The sequence below is a fragment of the Marmota monax genome, unplaced genomic scaffold, assembly GCF_021218885.2.
Source record: "Marmota monax isolate L192 unplaced genomic scaffold, Marmota_monax_Labrador192_F-V1.1 WCK01_AAM20220418_F8-fsc00131, whole genome shotgun sequence".
NCBI classification, from domain to species: Eukaryota; Metazoa; Chordata; class Mammalia; order Rodentia; family Sciuridae; genus Marmota; species Marmota monax.
This window is the reverse complement of record NW_026693141.1, coordinates 472,312-492,916: the sequence shown is the minus strand read 5'-3', so window position 1 is coordinate 492,916 and position 20,605 is coordinate 472,312. Positions and strand designations below refer to the sequence as shown.

The following is a 20,605-nucleotide window of genomic DNA, read 5'->3' as shown; positions in this document are numbered from 1 at the left end:
AGAGACATTCCTATAGAGTGGTCAAGGCACACATTAGGTGTCAGGGGACTAAGAAAGTAATGGTTAAAAGGAAGGAAAAACGAGAGGAAAGAAAGGGAGGACAAGTCATGTAAAAGACATTTGGTTAGTAAACTTTTAATTCAAGCCAAACCATACTTTAAAAAGGCAGAAATTCTGGGGAATGATAATCCCTATAACCTGTGTGGCCTTTCTTTGGCATGAAGTAATTATTGATGAAATTTACTTGATTATTGATGGAAATTAGTTCTTAAGTGTCAGCAACTCTTGCTATAGGATAGATGAAGAACCTTGAGAGCAAACTGCATGGTGGTGAGCTTTACCAAAAATAAAATAAAGTGGAAAGCAAAGCTCGAGGTTTTAAAAGTAGTAGTTTTTAATTTGGAGGGGCCAGCGGAGGCATATATTCTTAGTAAGTTACCTCTTCGTAAGTTGGGGCAACTACTGCTTGACCTGACTTTGTGCCTTGAAGTTCATCTCAAGAGCAGTGATGGGTTGAACCCTCCTTTATACTTTCTTTGTTATATGCATTTTATGAAATGGTAGCCTGGGTTTGGAAGGGGTTATAACCAGAGATTCTCCTATGATGTGAAGCCAAGTAAACTCACATCCCCAGACCAAGACTCCAGAGTCCTTGTTGGTGAGGAGGGAGGAGTACAGGGATTGGAAGCAGAATACCTAGATCACAGTCCCAATTTGCCATTTAGTGACAATATGTTTTTGGACAAGTTAAACAGAACCTCCATTTTCTTTGTAGAGGTTATGGCCATCTGTGAACATACTAAACTTACAGTATAAAAGTTCACTGTATCAAGCTATACTGAATAATTCTTGGCTTCTGTTTTGCCATGAAATACACTGGGATTCTTTTGTTCAAGCTTGCCAACATCTCAGCTCTGCCAACTACTGTTTTTACTTGGGCGGTTACTTCCAGGATTGTTAAGCATTTTCCTCCGTAATGCAATTTAGTAACATGTGTCTTAACTGATTTTGATTCAGTCAACAGACCTACTAAGTGCCTCATATGCCTCAAATAACATGGTAGGTTCTAGAGATACAACATGACTAGCACCGGTCTGGATGCAGCTTGGTCTAAGGTGTATGTATTCCTCAGGAGCTCCTTTGCATGCATTCAACAGTTAAATAGGGAAAGTCAGTTGATAGTACCAAGGAGGAGGGAAGGAAGTTTTCATTTACCTGAGATAGACTTACGGGTTTGGTATTTAGCCTATATATTCACCTCCTGACCACACAGTGAGGGAATATGTGTATTTGCATCATTTTTGTGGCTATTTTCTGTTTTAGTATATGTATTTTGAGTAAAAAATTTTTTAAACAAAATAAGCCAGTATAGCAGATTAGATCCTGCAAAGCTTGGTGGTGGCTGCCTGAGTATTCATTGCTACATTGTTTTGTTCCCTTGCTGTAGTCCATAGTCAAAAGAGGATGGGGAAGGGTTTCTGCCTATGGAATTTGTCCACCACATTCTTCTTCTGAAGAGAAATAGATTCTTTAGCTGTTCAGCCTGGTGGCTTCTCTTGACATGACAAACTGAGGTTGAGGTAAAGGTACAGTTGATAGTTTGCTTATTGTTTTTCCAACCTCCACTACTACCAAAAAATAAAATAGTAAGTGGTTACAAAGGGTGGATACAGTTTTCCTTTGGCCTGAAGCTTTATTATGTGGTGGATTTGGGGTTTTAAAAGAAAATGTCTTTTTTTGCAATTTAAACACACGCACACACCCCAGTACCCATTCATTGGATGTATTGCTTTGTCTCTTTTGAGTGAGGGGACCTGAAGCTGGAGCTTCATTAACCTCATGAAAGTTCTGCTCCTGGACACAGGCAGTCACCTGGCAAAGCACTGCCCAGATGGCTTTTGTCAGCTTCTCTCTTCTGCCTGATATGCCTCTCCTAGGCTGAAGATAGGGACATGGTACTCCCTCCCTAGAGATTCTCAGCCCTGTGAGATGCTTTCACCTGAGCCCTGAGCACTGTCCCTTCTAGTCACCTGGGACTTTCTTGCTACATGTGCACCAAAGCTTCAAATCTGATGCTTGACAAGAAAGGGACATCACAATCCTAACTAGTAGCCTTTCAGCTACTTGCTAATCACCTCAACCAGATTTCCTTCCTGAGTCTTGCAGCCTTATTTAAAAGACATTTATACTTTAGAATCTCTAGGAATTACTAAAGAAAAGTAGAAATTAGGCCTAAATTCCAGTGAACTTTGTCAGTGATGTTATATAACTGTCTGTGAATCTCAGTTAAAGTGGGACAAAAAATCTCCAGTTAATGGAAATTGCCAAGAATGGCAGAAAACCAGGCCTTGATGCTCTTATAATCTTTGCTCCCCAGTGTGGAAAAACACTGGGGTGGAGGCGGAAAGTGCCAGGCATGTCAACCAAGCCACATTTGTCAGTGTAGATATGTCCACTGCAAGGAGAGTGAAGGCCGGCTGACGCAGCCCATCTGCGGATTTTCCAGGGGACAGAGTGGACCCATAGATCTTTGGGCCTGCAGTTTGAATGTAGGGAATTCAAAATCACTTTTTAGGGCTGCATGTCCCACTTTACTAGATTCTTCTCCTGCTAAGATGTGGCTGGTGTGTGTAGTTTTATCTGCAGGGTTGGGGAGGAGGAGGCAGTACCTCCTTATCAGTGTGGCTCCTCTCCCTCCCACAGACCTGCTCCTGTTAATCTCTTTCTACAGGCCACATCTCACAGCCACTTGCACTGGATAGGTTGTTTTGCATCCGGATTTATTCCTGCCAATAGCTCTGTCTTGAGGCAGGTGAAAGATTATTTCGGTGACACCATATTTGGTTGTGTCACCTAAAATCACTTTTCATGTTTGAATATTGAGCCAGTGTGTCTTGTGTACCTTGAATTTGCTCTTACATGGTGTAGCTTATAGAATTAAAAGAGCTGGTTGCCACCAGACAGTGATGTATACCAGATCTATGTGGTGGCTCACTGAGATAACCTGTTTAATAACTTCTGTAATAAGAAGGTGAGGCTGGTAAATATTTCTTTTCCATTGGAGGAAAAACAAAGTACCTTAGATGTAGAGTCAGCTGCTAGGAGCTGGGAGTTCCCAGCTACTAGTCATGTTTTTAGACATCTATAACTCATTCTATTGAATCCTCTCTACTATAAGCATAAACTACGTTTTTATCTGGCAGAAACACAGCATGCCATGAGAATGAAGTGTTCTGTTTACATGTTTACATCATAAAATTAACATTATCCAGCCATCAGAAAATATAAGTCAACTATGTTGTCTGTAATTAATTGTCTGGAGAATACGCTTGTATGCACTACAGTAGATGAATACCGGATGTCTGACATCAAAACTGTTCAAAGGAATTTCAGTTTATTTTAGATACTGGTTGTTGTAAAACTATGCTTCCTTTCCTAGGTAGTCATTTGAATAAAGAATATAACTTGTACTTTTTGTTCTTCTCTTGCTAGATGTATTGCTGTCCTTAAACAGTATCCCATTCGAAAACGTCAGGGAACCACAGCCATCAGTATGTCCAAGTATAAACTTATTATGCTAAGACATGGAGAGGGCGCTTGGAATAAGGAGAACCGATTTTGTAGTTGGGTGGATCAGAAACTTAACAGCGAAGGAGTGGAGGAAGCCCGGAACTGTGGGAAGCAGCTCAAATCACTGAACTTTGAGTTTGATCTCGTATTCACATCCATCCTTAATCGGTCCATCCACACAGCCTGGCTGATCCTGGAAGAGCTGGGGCAGGAATGGGTTCCTGTGGAAAGCTCCTGGCGTCTGAATGAGCGTCACTATGGAGCCTTGATTGGGCTGAACAGGGAGAAAATGGCTTTGAATCATGGTGAAGAACAGGTGAGGCTCTGGAGAAGAAGCTACAATGTGACCCCACCTCCCATTGAGGAGTCTCATCCCTACTACCATGAAATCTACAGTGACCGGAGGTATAAATTGTGCGATGTACCCTTGGATCAACTGCCACGGTCTGAAAGCTTAAAGGATGTCCTGGAGAGACTCCTTCCCTACTGGAATGAAAGAATTGCTCCTGAAGTACTAAAGGGAAAAACTGTTCTGATATCTGCTCATGGGAACAGCAGTAGAGCACTCCTGAAACATCTGGAAGGTACTACTTATAGAGGTCACCGAGTATTAAAGTTGGGCCTTAATCTAAAAATTAAGCTATTGAAACACTATTTACATAATAGACTTTCCTTGTCTTTGTCCCTTTGTCACTTCAGACTTAAGTAACTTGTTCCCAAAATCCAAACTCCCGTGCCTTTGACATTTATAGTACCTGAAGCAGAGGTTTTCAGACCCTGTATGACAGATAATGAGTTCTGCCCTCTAAGTTTCTGAATCAGTGGGTATGGGGTGCAGCCTGAGAATTTGCGTTTCATAGAGGTTTCCAGGTGATGCTGACACTGCTGCTTGGGGTTCCACACTTTGAGAAGCACTGATATAAAGATTTTTTGTTGTAAGATAAAAGGAGTCTAGTAAGGGCAGAAATTGTAAAACTGGAGTTGAGAGTAAATTTATTTGAGTTTTTCAAGTTAAGTAAATTATCTAGACTTCAGTTTTGCCCACTTTCTTCAAACTTTAAATTGATATTTTCTTTTGGCAGTACTAGGAATTGAATTCAGGGGTACTCTACCACTGAGCTAGCTGCACCCTCAGCCCTTTTTATTTTTTATTTTGAGACAGTGTCTCACTGAGTTGCCAAGGCTGGCCTTGAATTTGCCATCCCCTGCCTTAGCCTGCCGTTGTATCTGGTTACAGGTGTGGGCCACCAGCTCTGGCTGACCCCCACCAGTGGGGGGGACTCCACCTTTAAACAGTTGTAACTGTGTTTTCAGACCTGGCTTCCTGACTATTCTTTTATTCCAGTCCTGTTTTCCTAAATCAGGCTTAGTCACTGATTGGGAGAACGTTCTAGGGGAGGAAAATATAGCCACAGTTGGCTTTTTAATTTATCGTGAGTCTAATGAAAGCTTGGAGATAATCAGCCTTAATTTTCTTTCAACTGCTGAGTCGTACTCTATTGTTAACCTTTTGTCTTAAGTCACAGGAACCCTACTGAGGACTCTGGCTCACTTCTGTGGGGTGGTAGTGACTGCACTGACACCTTCAGGACATTCCTCATCCCACCTCCCTTTACTAATCCACAGGGATGTGCTGTTTGAGTAGTCTACTCTATTTTTCTGTTTTCATCACTGTTAGCATTTAGCTTACAGGTTTTAGACTCATTTCTCCATCATTCCTTTTTACTGTGCTTTGCTTTTCTAGAAGAGGCTGTGTAAAGGTGAAAAAGTTAATACTGTGAAGGAATAAGTAGAAGGAGGCTATTGGTAACAAAATAAAGTGATCTTAATGAGATTACTTTGTTATAATTGTACACCTGACATCTGTTACTCAGGCAGATATCTAAAATCTACAGACTTTATTAGCTATTAATAACTTCATTGACTACACATGGCACTTGATCTGTTTGTGTGTGCGCACACATTTACTCAGCTAAGTAAAGGAAAATGATTCTTCCTTGTTCAGAAGAATCAAGTATTTGATGAAGTGACATGTAACTTCATCATAATAGACTATAATATTTTATAGCTTGAAGAAGAGTTGAGGTTCCTGTCGGACAACAGCGAACTGAAATTCAGAATTTCAAAGTTTCTTCCAGAAAATGTTTTATCCAACTATGCAAACTCCTTTTCCAGAGACGAGGCTTAGATCTTATTGGCTCCCTTCCCCAAAGAAAATACCACTGTCTCCTTCAGGATCTTTCTTTCCTCCCCTTCTTAGCCCAGGAAACTCCCCTTCAAAAAAGTAAGAAAAAAAGCCCCCTGCTGTTTAGTGCCTTTTATTCCTCACCTGCCTTCAAGTTAGATCTCTTTCAGATTATTCTGCAGCCCCAACTACAGCTCATTCCACATGCCCTCTCCTATTAGTGCATTGCTAATTTAACTCTTTATTACTGTTCTTTTTAAGGGGAATGGGAAGAAGGTTTAACCAGTGGTAGTTAGAGACACCCCATGGTGGGGATGGAGGGAAATTACTTATAGAAGGTAAGATTAGATATATAGGAAAAAAGCTTATTTTTCTATATATAAGGGAAGTTACATTGGTTAAAAGAGTAAAATATTTATGGTCATTATATTTATCTGATTCCTAGTCATGCTTTTTGCATGTTTATATAAAAATTTTTCATAAAATGGACTCTTTCAATTTTTCCCTGTCTGAGCCTTAAACAGCTTGATCAAGCTTAAAGCATATTACCTATGCCTGGGGAAAAGGTGTGGATGGAATCAATGACAGCATAGTGTTCTGTCTTTTTTAATTGTTTAAAAGCTGTAATTTTGGGGTAGGAAGAATGAGGACCCCAATTAAATACCTAATTAGAATATTGGTCTACCCTGCAATCTCAAGGTGCCTGAAGATCTTTCCACTGAGATATGCTAGTATTACTCATCTGCTCTAACATCTACACTTAGAGGTGTCTTCTGTTTACCTTAGCAACAGAGAGTGGTGGTTCTTAAGTTGTTATGTTGTTTTTCGAGTGTTCAGTACTATGGCATTACCATATAGGCAGTCAAATCCTGGCTGATGCTTCTTCCTTATTGGGGAAGGAGACAGGTGCTGTGGAAGGAAATGAAACCCAGAGAGGCTCAGATGACTTGGCCGTGATCATGATAGTTAGAATCGTGAAAACCCAGTCTGAGGAGTCGCTGCATGTGATTACCACCTGGACGTTTTTTGTGTATTTTTTTTCCTGAAAAATATCAATTTCCTCAATCTATTCTTTATTTAGAACTCTATATTGTAAGCACCTTGAGTCCAGAGAGTCCTTGGCAGGTAAACCACAACAAAGGTAATGTAATGAATGCATTGAGTCTTAAATCATTACTGCTGTTGTCATAATATTGTGATCTGAATTGTGCTCCCTAAGCTCTACAAGGTGGGCTTTTGGGGAGTGTATATGAATAGAGACATTTTACATGCATATCTCATGTAATGTAGAAACTTGCATGTGACTCTGAATTCACTGGAAAGTTATGGTTATGTATCTAGGTCATATTTTTATTTCATTTGATTATTGATCACTAAGCTATTTTGCCTAAAGAAACTGCTGTAATAAAAAGGAGCAAACTACTGATCTACCCAACAAGGTGGATGAATCTCAATTGCATTATGCTAAGTGAGGGAAACTGGGCTCAAAAATCTATGTACTGTATAATACCTTTTGTGTGGCATTTGGGAAGAAGCAGAACAGATCATCCAGGGAAGGGCAGGCTGCAAAGGCTGAGGGAATTTGGAGAGATGATAAAGCTGTGTTACTTCGTCACTGGTAGTGGTCACATTACTATATGAAGTTGTCAAAACCAATAGAACTATACACCAAAAAAGGTGAATGTTGCGGTATGAAAATTATACCTTGAAAAAAGACCTGCTTTATCCAATGAAAACACCATTGCCCTAATTAGAACCTTGATTTTTTGCTTTATAGCCAAGGGGAGCTTGTTGTAGAATGAACCGAAGATTTCTGTACACACCTACCTGCACTCACCTGGAGGGTCTTTGTTATGCTTCTCAAAGCATCAGGAGCTCTCTGGTGCTGCCTCTGTTTAGCAACATCAAACCATGGTCAGTAGAGGAAATTGCCTTTTTAAATTATTTATAAGGTACTAGACCTTGAAGGTTTTAGTTTTTGTTTTTGTGGTCACAGTGAATGGAACCCAGGGCCTCGTACATGCTAGGCAAGTGCTCTACACTGAGCTGCATCCTCCATCCAACCATGAGCTTTTGTTAGGGTCTTGCTAATGTTACTTAAAGATCATGAGCTCTTCTCGTAAAGGTTTTTCCATCTCAGAACTATGACTGCTTCTTTGCCACCGAACTTTGGAGCCTTAATTAAGCTTCTACCTGCTGTTTTTCTTCCTCACAACCACTTAGTCTAGGAGTAGGTCAACAAGGACCTCTTGGAGCCAATGCAGATGAATAGTACAAGTAAATGTTACTGATTCAGAGTTAAATAACATTCTTGTCTAAGAATTGCAAGCATGGGAAACACATGTCAGTGCCTAGGTAAGGCTTTGTGGCTGATGGAGATGCCTCAACTATGTCAAATGACTTATTCATATAATTTTTTTGAGTACTGGGGATCGAACCCAGAAGCACTTTAACCAGCCCTATATACCCAGTCCTTTTTATTCTTTATTTATTTTTGGTGCTAGGGACTGAACCATGGCCTTGTGCACGTGAGGCAAACCACTCTACCAACTGAGCTATATCCCCAGCCCTTTATTCTTTATTTTGAGACAGGGCCTTACTAAGTTGCTTAGGGCCTTGCTAAGTTGCTGAGGCTGGCCTCTAATTTGTGATCTTCCTGAGCCACTGGGATTATAGGTATGTGCCACTGTGCCCAGTTATTTATACAATATTTTTGTTTGTAAATGATATGTAGTTTGTGTGTTGTTTTTCTTTAATCTGATAGTTCTTAATACTTTCAGAAGAAAGAAGAAGGGAGAAGGGCTGGGGATGTGGGTCAGTGATTAAGTACCCCTGGATTTAATCCATGGTATCAGAAAGAAGAAAAAGAAAGAAAAATGACAATATTATATAGTAGGAAAATTTCTTCTTAAGGGATTAGTTTACTGATTTTTAGAAACATAAATAATGACCTGTACTATGCTAGTAAGTCCAGGTTACAGCGGGGCCCACCTCTGACAGGTTCAGATACACTTCTGGCAAAGCACCGTGAAAAATTTCAACACAGTCTTAGTATCTAAAAGCATCCTGTTCTGTAGTGTTCCAGACAGGCGTGTGTGTCTTTTCTCTGTGGTCAGCATAGTCGCTTCCTGTTTGTTTCCTGCTGGTCCACATTGAAGGAAAAATCAGGTACCAAACTGAGCGTTGGATGTAGTCTGACCTTGCCAGAGGAAGTAGAATGTTTAGTCTAGGTCCAAGCACTGGATTAGGCAGTTCAAGTTTGGAGTAAGAGTAGCAGGCAAGACTCTCACGTTAAGACAGACTTGATCCCTGAAGAATTGTATGGAGCTGCATGCATAGCAAGGCAAAGAAGTGGCCAGGTGAAATTAGAGAATTGGGGAGGAAAGGTCATTTGGGACTAGCTGTGGGGATGGGGACTAAATTAGTCACCTTTGGCATTTAGTGTGATATTTTCAGAAGCAGCAAGTTCAGGCCTCTCTTCAGTTGCCTGGTGGTATGCTTAAGCTTTCTTGTGTTTCAGTATAAAAGATTTATAGTAACCTTTATTTTTAAACCTTATATGCAATATTAACTATAAAATTAAATGTGGAATGGATGCTTCTCTCTGCCTTATTCTAAATCAGAAGCTGCCATTCTATCATCATGTTACAATAGTCAAATATCTCACTTTCAATTGTTTCCCTAGCCTGTTTTAAAGTTGTACATAAACAGCATTCAGATTTTAAAGAACTAAAACTAAAAACAGGTTGATCATCTGTGAAATTCAGAATCTCTTCTTTTAGCTCTTACTGGTGACAGAAAAATATAGAACTCTTATCACAAATTGTCACTAGAATTTTAATTATGATTTGCTTGACTGGAAGAGAAGTGGGAAATGGGTGGAACCTCACAGTTGAATGAACTGACTGCAGCTGGTTCTCTTCTCCTAATCCTAAAGTGTCAAAATGTATGCATTTCAGTCTATCCTCTAACAAATCTTTCTGGCTCCCTTATTGTCTCTTCTCCCAGTTCCTGAAGCTCAAGATTTTTCTAGCAAACAGTTTAGAGAAAACCAAAGAATATGTTCAAGACATTTAATTTGAAGTATTTATTAGCACTAAATGTAAGCAACTTTTTGTATAGGACTAAGAGCCTTTTAACCCTCCCATTTTTTCTTGTTAAGTTCAACACAATCTTTAATCAAGGCTTCAACCATAAAAGACTAGATTCAGTTTCAAAGCCCAAGAAATTAGAGTTCATTCAGTTCAGCTATGTGCCCAGGGTCCACAAAATCAGGTTCTGATTTTGGGCCTAGGGATTTAGCACCTCCATGTGAATTAGACATACAAGGTCTAGCCTTTTGAGGAGTTTGTTTTCCTTTTAATCTGTCTAAAATCTGGCCAATTGGAATGCTTTCATACATTAGCTTTATGTTTTGAAATTTTTAATTAATCTTTTATCCCTCATGGCTTCTAGTTATGTGTAAAAAGTATATTCATATAATAAATACATGGTGGTAGACACCTGTGATCCCAGTGACTTGGAAGGCTAAGGCAAGAGGATAACAAGTTCAAGGCCAGCTTGGACAATTTAGTGAGACCCTGTCTCCAAATAAAAGTAAAACAGGAGCTGGGGATGTAACTCAGTGGTAGGGCACTTGCCTAGCACATGTAAGGCCCTAGGTTCAATTCCTAGTACTGCAAAAATAAATAAAAGAAAAAGTAAATAAATTAATACAGAGTGTGTCTATTTAGTGTGTCTATATGGTGGACCATATAACTAAATATATTCTGGATCCTAGGAGCTAACCCATAATAGTGCTAACTTGCAGTCAAACAAATATTTATAAAAATTGGTGCAATGGTAAGACCTTACTTTAAGAGCCAGGGTGATATAGGAATGGATTAGATATAGTAGACATAGATCCTGTACTCAAGAAATTCATAATGTTGATGGGAGAAGCTAGCACTTGCACACGCCCTTTCACAAAAGGCACAGTGGTAAGCCCTGCCATCCATGTACCGTGTATGTGACTGTTCTCATTATAATGACTTGGGGGAGGCACTTGTAGTTGCAGATTTGACTTTCTGGAAATGACTCTCTAGGCAGAGTTACACCCTTGACTTTCTTACTAGAAATATTCCAGTCATTTAAATTGGTCACAGTTAACTCCTAAGTGCCCCTTACAAGAAGATTCTAGAAAGACAGTGGGTACATGAATAGATGTCTATAAAGGGACCACGATGGAGATAAGTAGTTTCAGTGTGAGAACTTGGTGATATTTCTTTGTAGAACATTCTTGAGCACTGTATTTAAAAAAAAAAAAAAAAAAAAAAGAGCCAGTTATCAAATAGGTGATATGCTAGCTTTCAAGTTATGTCCCAGTGAATGAGTTTGTAGTAAGATTATATAATACACCCCTCATTCACTTTGGTTTAATCCAGTGCAGATTCAGTGTTCTAGCCTCAGGAGTTCTGTTGGCTTAACTTCCTTAGGATGGAGAACATAGCTTATGCCAAGATTGAGTAATGAGTGATGGCTTCACTGTGGTTTTTCTTAATTTGCTCTTTTAAAATTTCAATTGCTTAAGTCTCATTGACTGATTATTAACCAGTCTAAGTATTTTAAATATTTTTAAAGTAATTAGTCTACTGTGTGAATGGCCTGAAGAGTCAATAAAGTGGAATATTAACTTTATTTATTGTAAAAAGAGTATTTTTGTTGTGTGCTTCTTCCTTTATAAGTGAAAGATGATGTTTCTGGTGGCCTTTGTTTAGTGGACCACACAAAAGTGGGTTGTTAGCGAAGCTATAGGTGTGAGTTTGAGAATGTTATTCAAGAGAGGACCTAGGTAGATTTGAAATCATGGACAAACAAGTGGGTCCCACATTGCCCTAGCTCCTTTGCAAAGACCTCAAACCCTTTTTTGGGGTCATGCAGACAGTACCCTAAACCTGCCCCATCACAATTCCAGTGTTTAGCTACTTCAAGAGCTAGCCAAACCTGTCTATGCCCTTTTTCAGTCCTAGGAACACCAGGTGCTGGTGTCCAGTGAGAACCTAGCCTGTCACAAGAGCAGAAAAAAATATAAACATTGCACCTCTTTCCTTCTGTGGTGGTGGAAATAACCATAAACAAGTCAGATGACTATAGTGTAAGCCCTAGGATTTGGAAATTAACAATAACAACAAAATCTAAGAACAGCTCCACTTTGATTGCCTTAACAGTTTTGTGACTTGAGCAGGTTTATTTAACCTTTCTGAACCTGTTTTGTACTTGTGTAACAGCGTTTTTGCTGGTGTAATTCACATACAATCTATCACTCATCGTGTACAATTTAGTGATTTTTATTTTATTATTTTTAGTACTGTGGGTCAAACCCAAGGCCTCATGCACACTGGCAAGCACTTTACCACTAAGCTAAACCTAGACCTAGCCCTTCATTGCTTTTTAGTATACATTTATCCCTTAGTATCCATAAAAGACTGGTTCAGACATTCTTGCAGATACCAGAATCTGCAGATGCTCAAGATCTTTATATACAGTGACATAGTATTTGCATGTAACCTACACATATCCTCCTATTTACTTTAAGTCTTCTCTAGATTACTTATAATACATAATACAATGTAAATGCTGTTGTACTGTGTTGTTTAGGAAATAATGACAAGAACAAAAAGTCTATCCGTATTTGATATAGATATATTTTAAAAAGTCTTTTCCATTCCTGGTTGGTTGAATCCATGGGTGAGGAATCAGTGGATATGGATTCACAGATTTGTAAATCCACCACCACAATCAGTTTTAAATTACTTTAGGAGGCGGGTGGGGAAAGGTTGACCAAAGGGTACTAAGTTATAATTAAATGTAAGTAAGAAGTTCTGGTGTGCTGTTGTGCAGTAGAGAAGCAATAGATGACAATTGTGTACTATATATCTTAAAAAACTAGAAGAAAGGATTTAAAATGTTTTCACTATAAAGAAATGATGACTGAGAAGATAGATGTTTAATTAGATTTTCATTACCTTCATGTACCCCTCTGCTGTCACCACCCACAATTATGTCACTTCCCCCTAGCTGTAGGTAACTAATTTACTTTATGTCATTAAGGATTTGCCTATTCTGAACATTTCATATTAATAGAATCATACAATATTTGGTCCTTTTGTGACTGGCTTTTTTATTTAGCATGTTTTATTTAGCATGTAAGTAGCGTGTATTGGTACTTCATTTCCTTTTATTCTCAAATAATATTCCTTTTTTTATGATTATGTGACATTTAATTTATCTGTTTATTAGTTGATGGACTGCTATGGTTTTGGCCTAGAAAAGTTCCCTGAAAAGCTCATGTTTTGAAAGCATGATCCCTAATAAAGCAAGAATCAGAGTGGGGCTTTTAGGCAATGATTAGGGATAATCCATTTAGTAGATTAATGGTTTGTATGGACTACTGGGTGGTATTAGTGCATTAATCCATTTAGTAGATTAATGGTTTGTATGGACTACTGGGTGGTAACTGTAGACAGATAAAGGAAGTAGGTAACTGGAGAGTGACCTTGGACTCTATTTTGTCCCTGCCTCTCCTCCCTCCCTGATTCTTGGTTACTATCAGCTGAACAGCTTTCCTCCTGTCATACCTGTCCACCATGATGTTCTGCCTTACCTCAGGCTCAGAGCAACAGAGCCAGCCAACCATGACTGAGACCTACGAAACAGATTAGTTAGAGAAATCTATGAAATCTCTTTTTCTCTCTGAGGCTTATAGATTCTAGAAACAGATAAAACATGGTCTTGCACAACAGATGATTATAGAAAGTACTTGGTGTCCCTGTGTTTCTCAGACCTCTAAGATGTCTCTGCTTTTCCTAACCATTAAGTATGAAATAGAGAAACTCTGGTTTTGGAAGAAACTATCCTCCCTCATTTCATTGGAGGTAAAATCCTGACCAAAGTCACACTTGTTCTTCTCTAGAGTACTGTACTCAGCTACTGGTTAGATGGGTGAGTCGAGATTGAGGACTTCCAGAATTTTCCCTGGATTTCGGAGGGAGAACTGCTGGATTGTAAGCCCCAATGGTGCCCTGGCTCTAAACCACATACTATTGAACTCCCCTCCCGCACAGCCAGCAGACATTTCCTGACCCAGTGGAGGCAGAGGACTTTTAGAATTTAGAGCGCTCATCTCCCAGCTAACCAGCTGGGTGCCTGTCTGAATGCATCTGTTCTTGCCAGCTTTAGTTTATGGGGATAATCATGAGTAAGACTGCAGCATGAGATGAGCGCAGGGCAAACAGTCTTCCTTTTAAGTCCTCTACCTATTAGGGGTAGAAGAAATGGGTACTTTTCCCTGTATGTTCATTTTTAAGCTAGTCCTCTTATCCCACAACCTTTGGTAATGTCGGAAAGGTAAAGCATGTGTTTCTTTTTTCTTCTCTTTTTAACTTGACAGAGGGATTGGAAGCCCAGAGAAATTTTTTACCTAAAATTTTACAGTTAGTATATTGAAGGGAGGTGATTGGCCGGCACACTTGGAAGAGACAATCTCTTACAAGTTAGGATTCTTTTGTTTCGTAGTTGTTCTAATTTGGATAGTTTGTGCATCAGAGTTAGTAGGTAGCTCTTCTGGTCCTAGATCTGAAATTGGAATAAAGAACCATCCCACGAGTAAGGATTCAGTGCATTGATTCTGTGGCTCTTGGCTAATATAGTTATGACCAGTGACTTATTAAATTGACAAAGTGCACTTATAGCTAACTAGTAATAATTTATTCTGCCACCATCAAATAAGGACAACCTTGGACTCGTCTCACAATTTGCTCTGCCTAGATCCTTTCTATCTTATGGAATAGAAACATATGATTAGAATTTAAAAGTCTATGTAATTAAAACACTTATGTCCCCCCTCCCCTACCCCTACTGGGGATTGAACCCAGGGGCCCTCTACCCCTGAGTTACATCCCACCCAGCCCTTTTAATCTTTTATTTTGAGAAAGGGTCTCATTAAGTTGTCAAGGCTGGCCTGGAACTTTCTATCCTTCTGCCTCAACCTTCCAAGTCACTGAGATTATAGAGCATTTATGTTTTTTGAATTTTTGTTTTGTTTTGTTTGGAGTATGTAGGATTGAACCCAAGAGCACCTAACAACTGAGCCACAAACTTGCCCTTTTTAAATATTTTATTTAGACACAGGATCTCACAAAGTTGTTTAGGGCCTTGCTAAATTGCTAAGTCTGGCTTTGAACTTGCAGTCCTCTTGCCTTAGCCTTCTGAGCTGCTGGGATTACAGGCATGCACCACTGTGTCCAGCCTGTTGTTTTTTTAAAGTAAATAATTTGAATATTTTTTTAGTTTGCTACATCTTTTTTCTCATATCTTCTGTTTTTCTATTTTGAACTCGGAGAAGCCCAGGTATAGACTTCTGTGTTTTAATCCAAGTTTTGTCATTTGTTCTGTGTGGTCTTGAGTTATTTAACCTCTGTGTGCCAGAAATTGTTACATGGAGAAAACAGTAACTTATAGCCTCATATAATACATATAAAGTACTTAGAATAAGTAAGCCAGGCATGGTAGTATATACCTGTTATCCCAGCTACCTGTGAGGCTTAAGGCTGGAGGATTGCAAGTTCAAGGCCAGCCTTGGCAATTTAGGGAAATTGTCTCACAAAAAGAAAAGTACCTAGCATGTAGTGTGTGCTCAGAATGTTAGCTGTTTATTGTTAAAAGTAATTGTAATAATGAAAATATTGTTAGTACCACAGCGACCATTACAACTATGGTAATTCTTCTGCTTCAGATTGAATTACCAACAATTTATTTGTATTTAAAAAAGGATTAAAGGTGAGCTGTCCATTATGCATATCTTCTTAGTGGGATGTAAAGGGACAGTTGGCGAATGAGGGCTGTTTACAAAGCATATTGTAAAGTCCTTTCCTGATTCCCCTGGGCTATGTTCCCTAAGCCTTGGGGGAGAATTCCTGCTTGAATTCCTGGGGTTTTCCAAGCTCACTTAGTGTTTGAAAAGCAGCCACATTCCCATTAAATGAACTAGATTTAGACATTAATGGAAAATCCTAATTTTAAGACCAGTGTGGAAAAGATGATTTTAATTCCTTCCACATGTAACTAGGCAGGAGCAGGTTGCCCCTGAAGTTATATACTGTTTTAAGATTCAGCACTTGATGTGAATCCCTAAATTTCTAGAAATTTCCCAGCATTATGAAATTATAGTTGGAAACCCTCACAGCACCTGGCCTGGTTTCAACCAAACAGTTAATATGGAACTAAGTCTATGTGCAGTTAAACAATTAAACAGAACTCCCTCTGAAGTTTGTTTTTAACACTTGTCCCTTTCTCTTCTGCTCAACAGGTATCTCAGATGAAGACATTATTAACATTACTCTCCCTACTGGAGTCCCAATTCTCCTGGAACTGGATGAAAACCTGCATGCTGTTGGGCCTCACCAGTTTCTGGGTGACCAAGAGGCTATCCAGCAAGCCATTAAGAAAGTGAATGATCAAGGAAAAGTGAAAAAAGTCCCATAGTGTCTCCAAGTACTGCCTAGAAATAGACGCAGAAGGAATGGCATGCAGTGTGTTACGGGTGCTGATTTCTGTCTTTTTTTCCCCCTGATTTTCCGTATTTTTTCCAGGGATAGATTGCGCAGCAGAATTTTGTATAGGTAACTAGATAACTTATCCAGGCTGGGATGAAGCATTAGAGTACCTAAGAACTAATGGCATTAGTCTTAGGAGTTAGCTTTCCTGCTAGGCCCGTTTGAATTAGGCACAAATTAGTAACCAGGGGTGTTTTAATTGAGGTTGTTTTGTTAGTTTCTGAGTTGGAAGAGTAACAGGTGGAGATGAAATTTAAGGTATTTATTGTTCAATAAATCATTATAGAGTCACCATGGATGGGCACTGTTTCAATAAGTAGTTCACTTTTATTTAATAAGACTTTCTGAAATGATAGTAAGGAATACTAGATAATACACTGTATGTAAGTATTTATTACTAGTCTTTTCCTCTAGGAAAGGGGATGCTTTGGTCATTAAGACCAGAGGTCCATTTATTTAATGGGAAAATCACAGATGGGTCCTTCAGGAAGGCCAGCAGCCACTACAATAACAGCAACAGCAAGGCCCCTAACTTTCTCTAGTCCAGAGTCATCCTTTGTTTGGCATTCAGTAGAATTCTTTTTTGGCCACTAGAATGAGTACAATATAGACAACTATGGCTGTTTATGTTCATTTTGGGTTTTGTTTTAGTTTTTTGAACTTTAATTGTTGGGTACATAAAGTTGGTTTAAAAATAAAGTTCTGTGACTGCAAATGACATCTCCAAGTGTTTTCATTGATAAATTTTAGGCTGGTGTCTCAACTAGTCTTGTACTCCTGTCTTCCTGTTAACACTCAGAGGACTGCACTCATTTTACCACCCTGACACTTCTCCTTGTCATTAAATTGAAGGTTGCCATTGGGGAATGTAGAATATAGTGCATATGATTTATTCACCTGAGCAGAGGGAGTGGTATATTGGGGTTTGTAACATTCTTATGTTATTCAGCTAAGGGCAAAATATTATGGTATATAGTACAGAGTAGTCAGGGTAGGCCATTTCAGTGATAAAGTCTTATAAAAAAATTGGCAATTTTAATAGCTATTACAGCTATTTATCATTTTTCAGGTTTTCTTTGGTGGATTTAGTTTACTTACATTCATTTTATAGTTAAAATTGACATTTGAAGGAAGTAAGTCTGAAATCTTCGCTGCTACTTGCTCTCCATTCAATATTTAATTTAGAACTCCTAGGGATTAGACGAAGAAGATGGCTGAAAAGATGAACTGGTCTGCTCCCAGCTGGCCATATCTGTGATACATTAAAAACATGGAATATGGATGCTTTCCATCCGTTATCCTCTACTGCAGCCTTTCATCTTAGTGTCATTCTTCACTAATAATCCTCTAGAATTCAGATAGCAGGTTGTCTTAGTCAGCTTTTTCACTGCTGTGACTAAAAGACCTGACCAGCACAATTATAGAGGAGGAAAAGTTTATTTAAGAGCTCACGGTTTCATAGGTCTCAATCCATAGACAGCCAGCTCCATTTCTTGGGGCTCCTAGAGATGCTGAACATCATGGCAAAAGAATGTGGCAGAGGGAAGCAGCTCATATGATGATCAAAAATCAGAGAGAGACTCCACTTGCCAGATACAAAATATATACTCCAAAGCCATACCCGCAATGCCCACCTCCTCTGCCACACCCTACCCACCTTTAGTTACCACTCAATTAATCCCACCGGGGGATTAATTCACTGATTGGGTTAAAACTCACACAACCTAATCATTTCTCCTCTGAACCTCTTTGCATTGTCTCACACATGAGCTTTTTGGGGATACTTCACATCCAAACCATAACACAGGTTGATAATGCAGCTGCCATGTATTCCTAGAATTTCAAACCTATGGCTAGGATGCAGTCCTGACCGTTTTTGAATAGTTTTATCTCTGGAATTGGCCTCTTGAGTTTTCCACCCCAAGTGGTCATCATGTCTTAGGGCAACTCCAGATCCTGGACTTGAGTTCTTCCCTGTCCCTCATATAGAGTTTGACTTCAAGAGGGTCCTCTAGCAGCATGGTGTGCTTTAGCACACAAAGCAATAATGACATTTAGTTAGGTACTTTGGACTCTTATAGGCTTCCTAATATTGGGATACAAAAATGATTTTTATAAAATGATGATTTTTGCTGATACTTTCTGATACAATTTGGTCTTATTCTTTTTCAGATCTTGGCTAAAATAAATGTGAACAGAGGTGACATTTATAGAAATGGTGTAAAATTACTTTTAACAACCTCACACTTCAAGCTCGGGGCCACCTAGTGAACCTGTTTTCTTGGCATTGTTAACTGGTGATCCAGAACTTCTCATGCAAGAATCTAGAAGGCTGCATCCTGATCTTGGCACCCTTCTGAAGTTGGGACAGAAATTAGTGATTTTTTTTTTTTTCTTCTGAAGAAAAGGAAGGCAGCCCATCTAAAAATTTGGTCCTTGGAGAGGGCCAGCCTTTTTTGCTGCCAGTGTAGTCTTGCCCTAGGGCTGGCTCAACATGTCTCCCCTGCTCAGGCAAAAATGATGACTTAGTATGGGTTCAGTGTAGTGAGATGAACGGCAGCCAGAGCAGCCACATCTTCCTTTCTTATTTGTTTGGTTTGGGTTCTGGGAATTGAACCTAGGGTGCTCTACCAATGAGCTTCATCCCCAGCCCTTTCATTTTTAATTCTGAGACAGGGTTTCTTTAAGTTCCACAAGCTGGCTTCAAATTTGCAATCTTCCTGCCTCAGCCTTGAGAGTCCCTGGGATTACAGGCATGTGCCATCTGCCTGGCTGAGGATTTGTATCTCAGACAACTCAGAAACAACATATTTTTCCAAAAGAGTACTTCTGTTCCTGAAAACAGAGGTTCTTGCCTTGTCTACTACTAACTTGAGTACTGAAAATCATAGCATTCTTGGTTATAATACATTAATGTACAAAGAGGATTAATGTGATCTGACTATTTTCAAGCTACCAGATTCTTTTGTCCCAAATTTTCGAGTTATTTCTCATCTTGGACCACGACTCTTTTGTTAAAATGCATTTCCCAGTGTTGCACGTTTATAGCAGAGATTATTTGTGTTCTAGATTGAGAAGACTCCCTGTGCAAGAAGACAAACTTTTTGTTTGTCAGAATGTGAACTTGGTAACTAAGAACAGAGTAGGGTCGAAGAGCATGAGAAGAAGATTAACATTAAACAGGGATGAGAGGTGGGAGGGAAAGGGAGAGAGAAGGGAAAATGCATGGAAATGGAAGGAGACCCTCAGAGTTATACAAAAGTACATACAAGAGGAAGTGAGGGGAAGGGGAAAATAATATAAGGGGGACAAACGAATGTCAGTAGAGGGAGCAGAGAGAGAAGAGGGGAGGGGAGGGGAGGGGAGGGGAGGGGAGGGGAGGGGGGATAGTAGAGGATAGGAAAGGCAGCAGAATACAACAGACACTAGTATGGCAATATGTAAATCAATGGATGTGTAACTGATGTGATTCTGCAATCTGTATATGGGGTAAAAATGGGAGCTCATAACCCACTTGAATCAAATTGTGAAATATGATATATCAAGAACTATGTAATGTTTTGAACAGCCAACAATAAAAATTAAAAAAAAAAAAAAAAAAAGAATGTGAACTTGTTAGAATGAATCCTTGGTGGGCTGCAATTGGTAGCTGAAAGAGATCAAATTCCAATGTGCTCCCCTCCCCGCTTCCTACTGTATAGTTGTAGTTCTTTATTTTACTAACCTTTTGCTGTTTTCTGATGAAAAGAAATGGAGGAAACAGGCTTGACAGAAGATTATCATGTCCAGTGTCATTTTTAATTCATTTTTATGCTTTAATGAGTGTCATGAGTCTTCAAAGTTCAGCTTCCCTCTCTCTTGGAAAGATTTCTACATCTTTCTCTCAGAAACACCAACATCAGATCAACATGGAAAATCCTGGTCATATTTACTGTTTTTGTCCTTTGAATAATTGGGTTTTGCAAGTTTTGGGCTCACACATACATCATCCTTTGTTGTATTAAATTGCGCCTCCCTCACAGCAGATCTGGTGATGGCAGATGCCATGTCGTGATATGGTCCAAGAGCTTTCACACTGGACTATGAGAGGAATATTAACCACTGATCTCAAAGGGAATATGGGACATCTGAAGTAAAGAATGCTTTAATCATCCAATCTCTCTTTCATTACCAAGTTATTGGATAAAATCAAAGGTAGAATGAAGTCACTCTTTCCATAAATGGTGAAGTTTTATTTTTTGGAGATTGCTATGGTTTG

General features: G+C 39.2%; 1 protein-coding gene across 2 annotated transcripts in view; it reads left to right on the top strand.

The window, feature by feature from the left end:
* Bpgm (bisphosphoglycerate mutase) overlaps nt 1-17,062 on the top strand; it is a 49,331-nt gene extending 32,269 nt beyond the window's left edge. For both annotated transcript variants that reach the window (XM_046455076.2, XM_046455075.2), the window contains exons 2-3: nt 3,493-4,154; nt 16,101-17,062. In XM_046455076.2, coding sequence (XP_046311032.1) covers nt 3,554-4,154; nt 16,101-16,276 — 777 coding nt within the window. In that variant the 5' untranslated portion in view covers nt 3,493-3,553 and the 3' untranslated portion in view covers nt 16,277-17,062. The remainder of the gene's footprint in view (nt 1-3,492; nt 4,155-16,100) is intronic.
* The last annotated feature ends 3,543 nt before the right edge of the window (nt 17,063-20,605 follow it).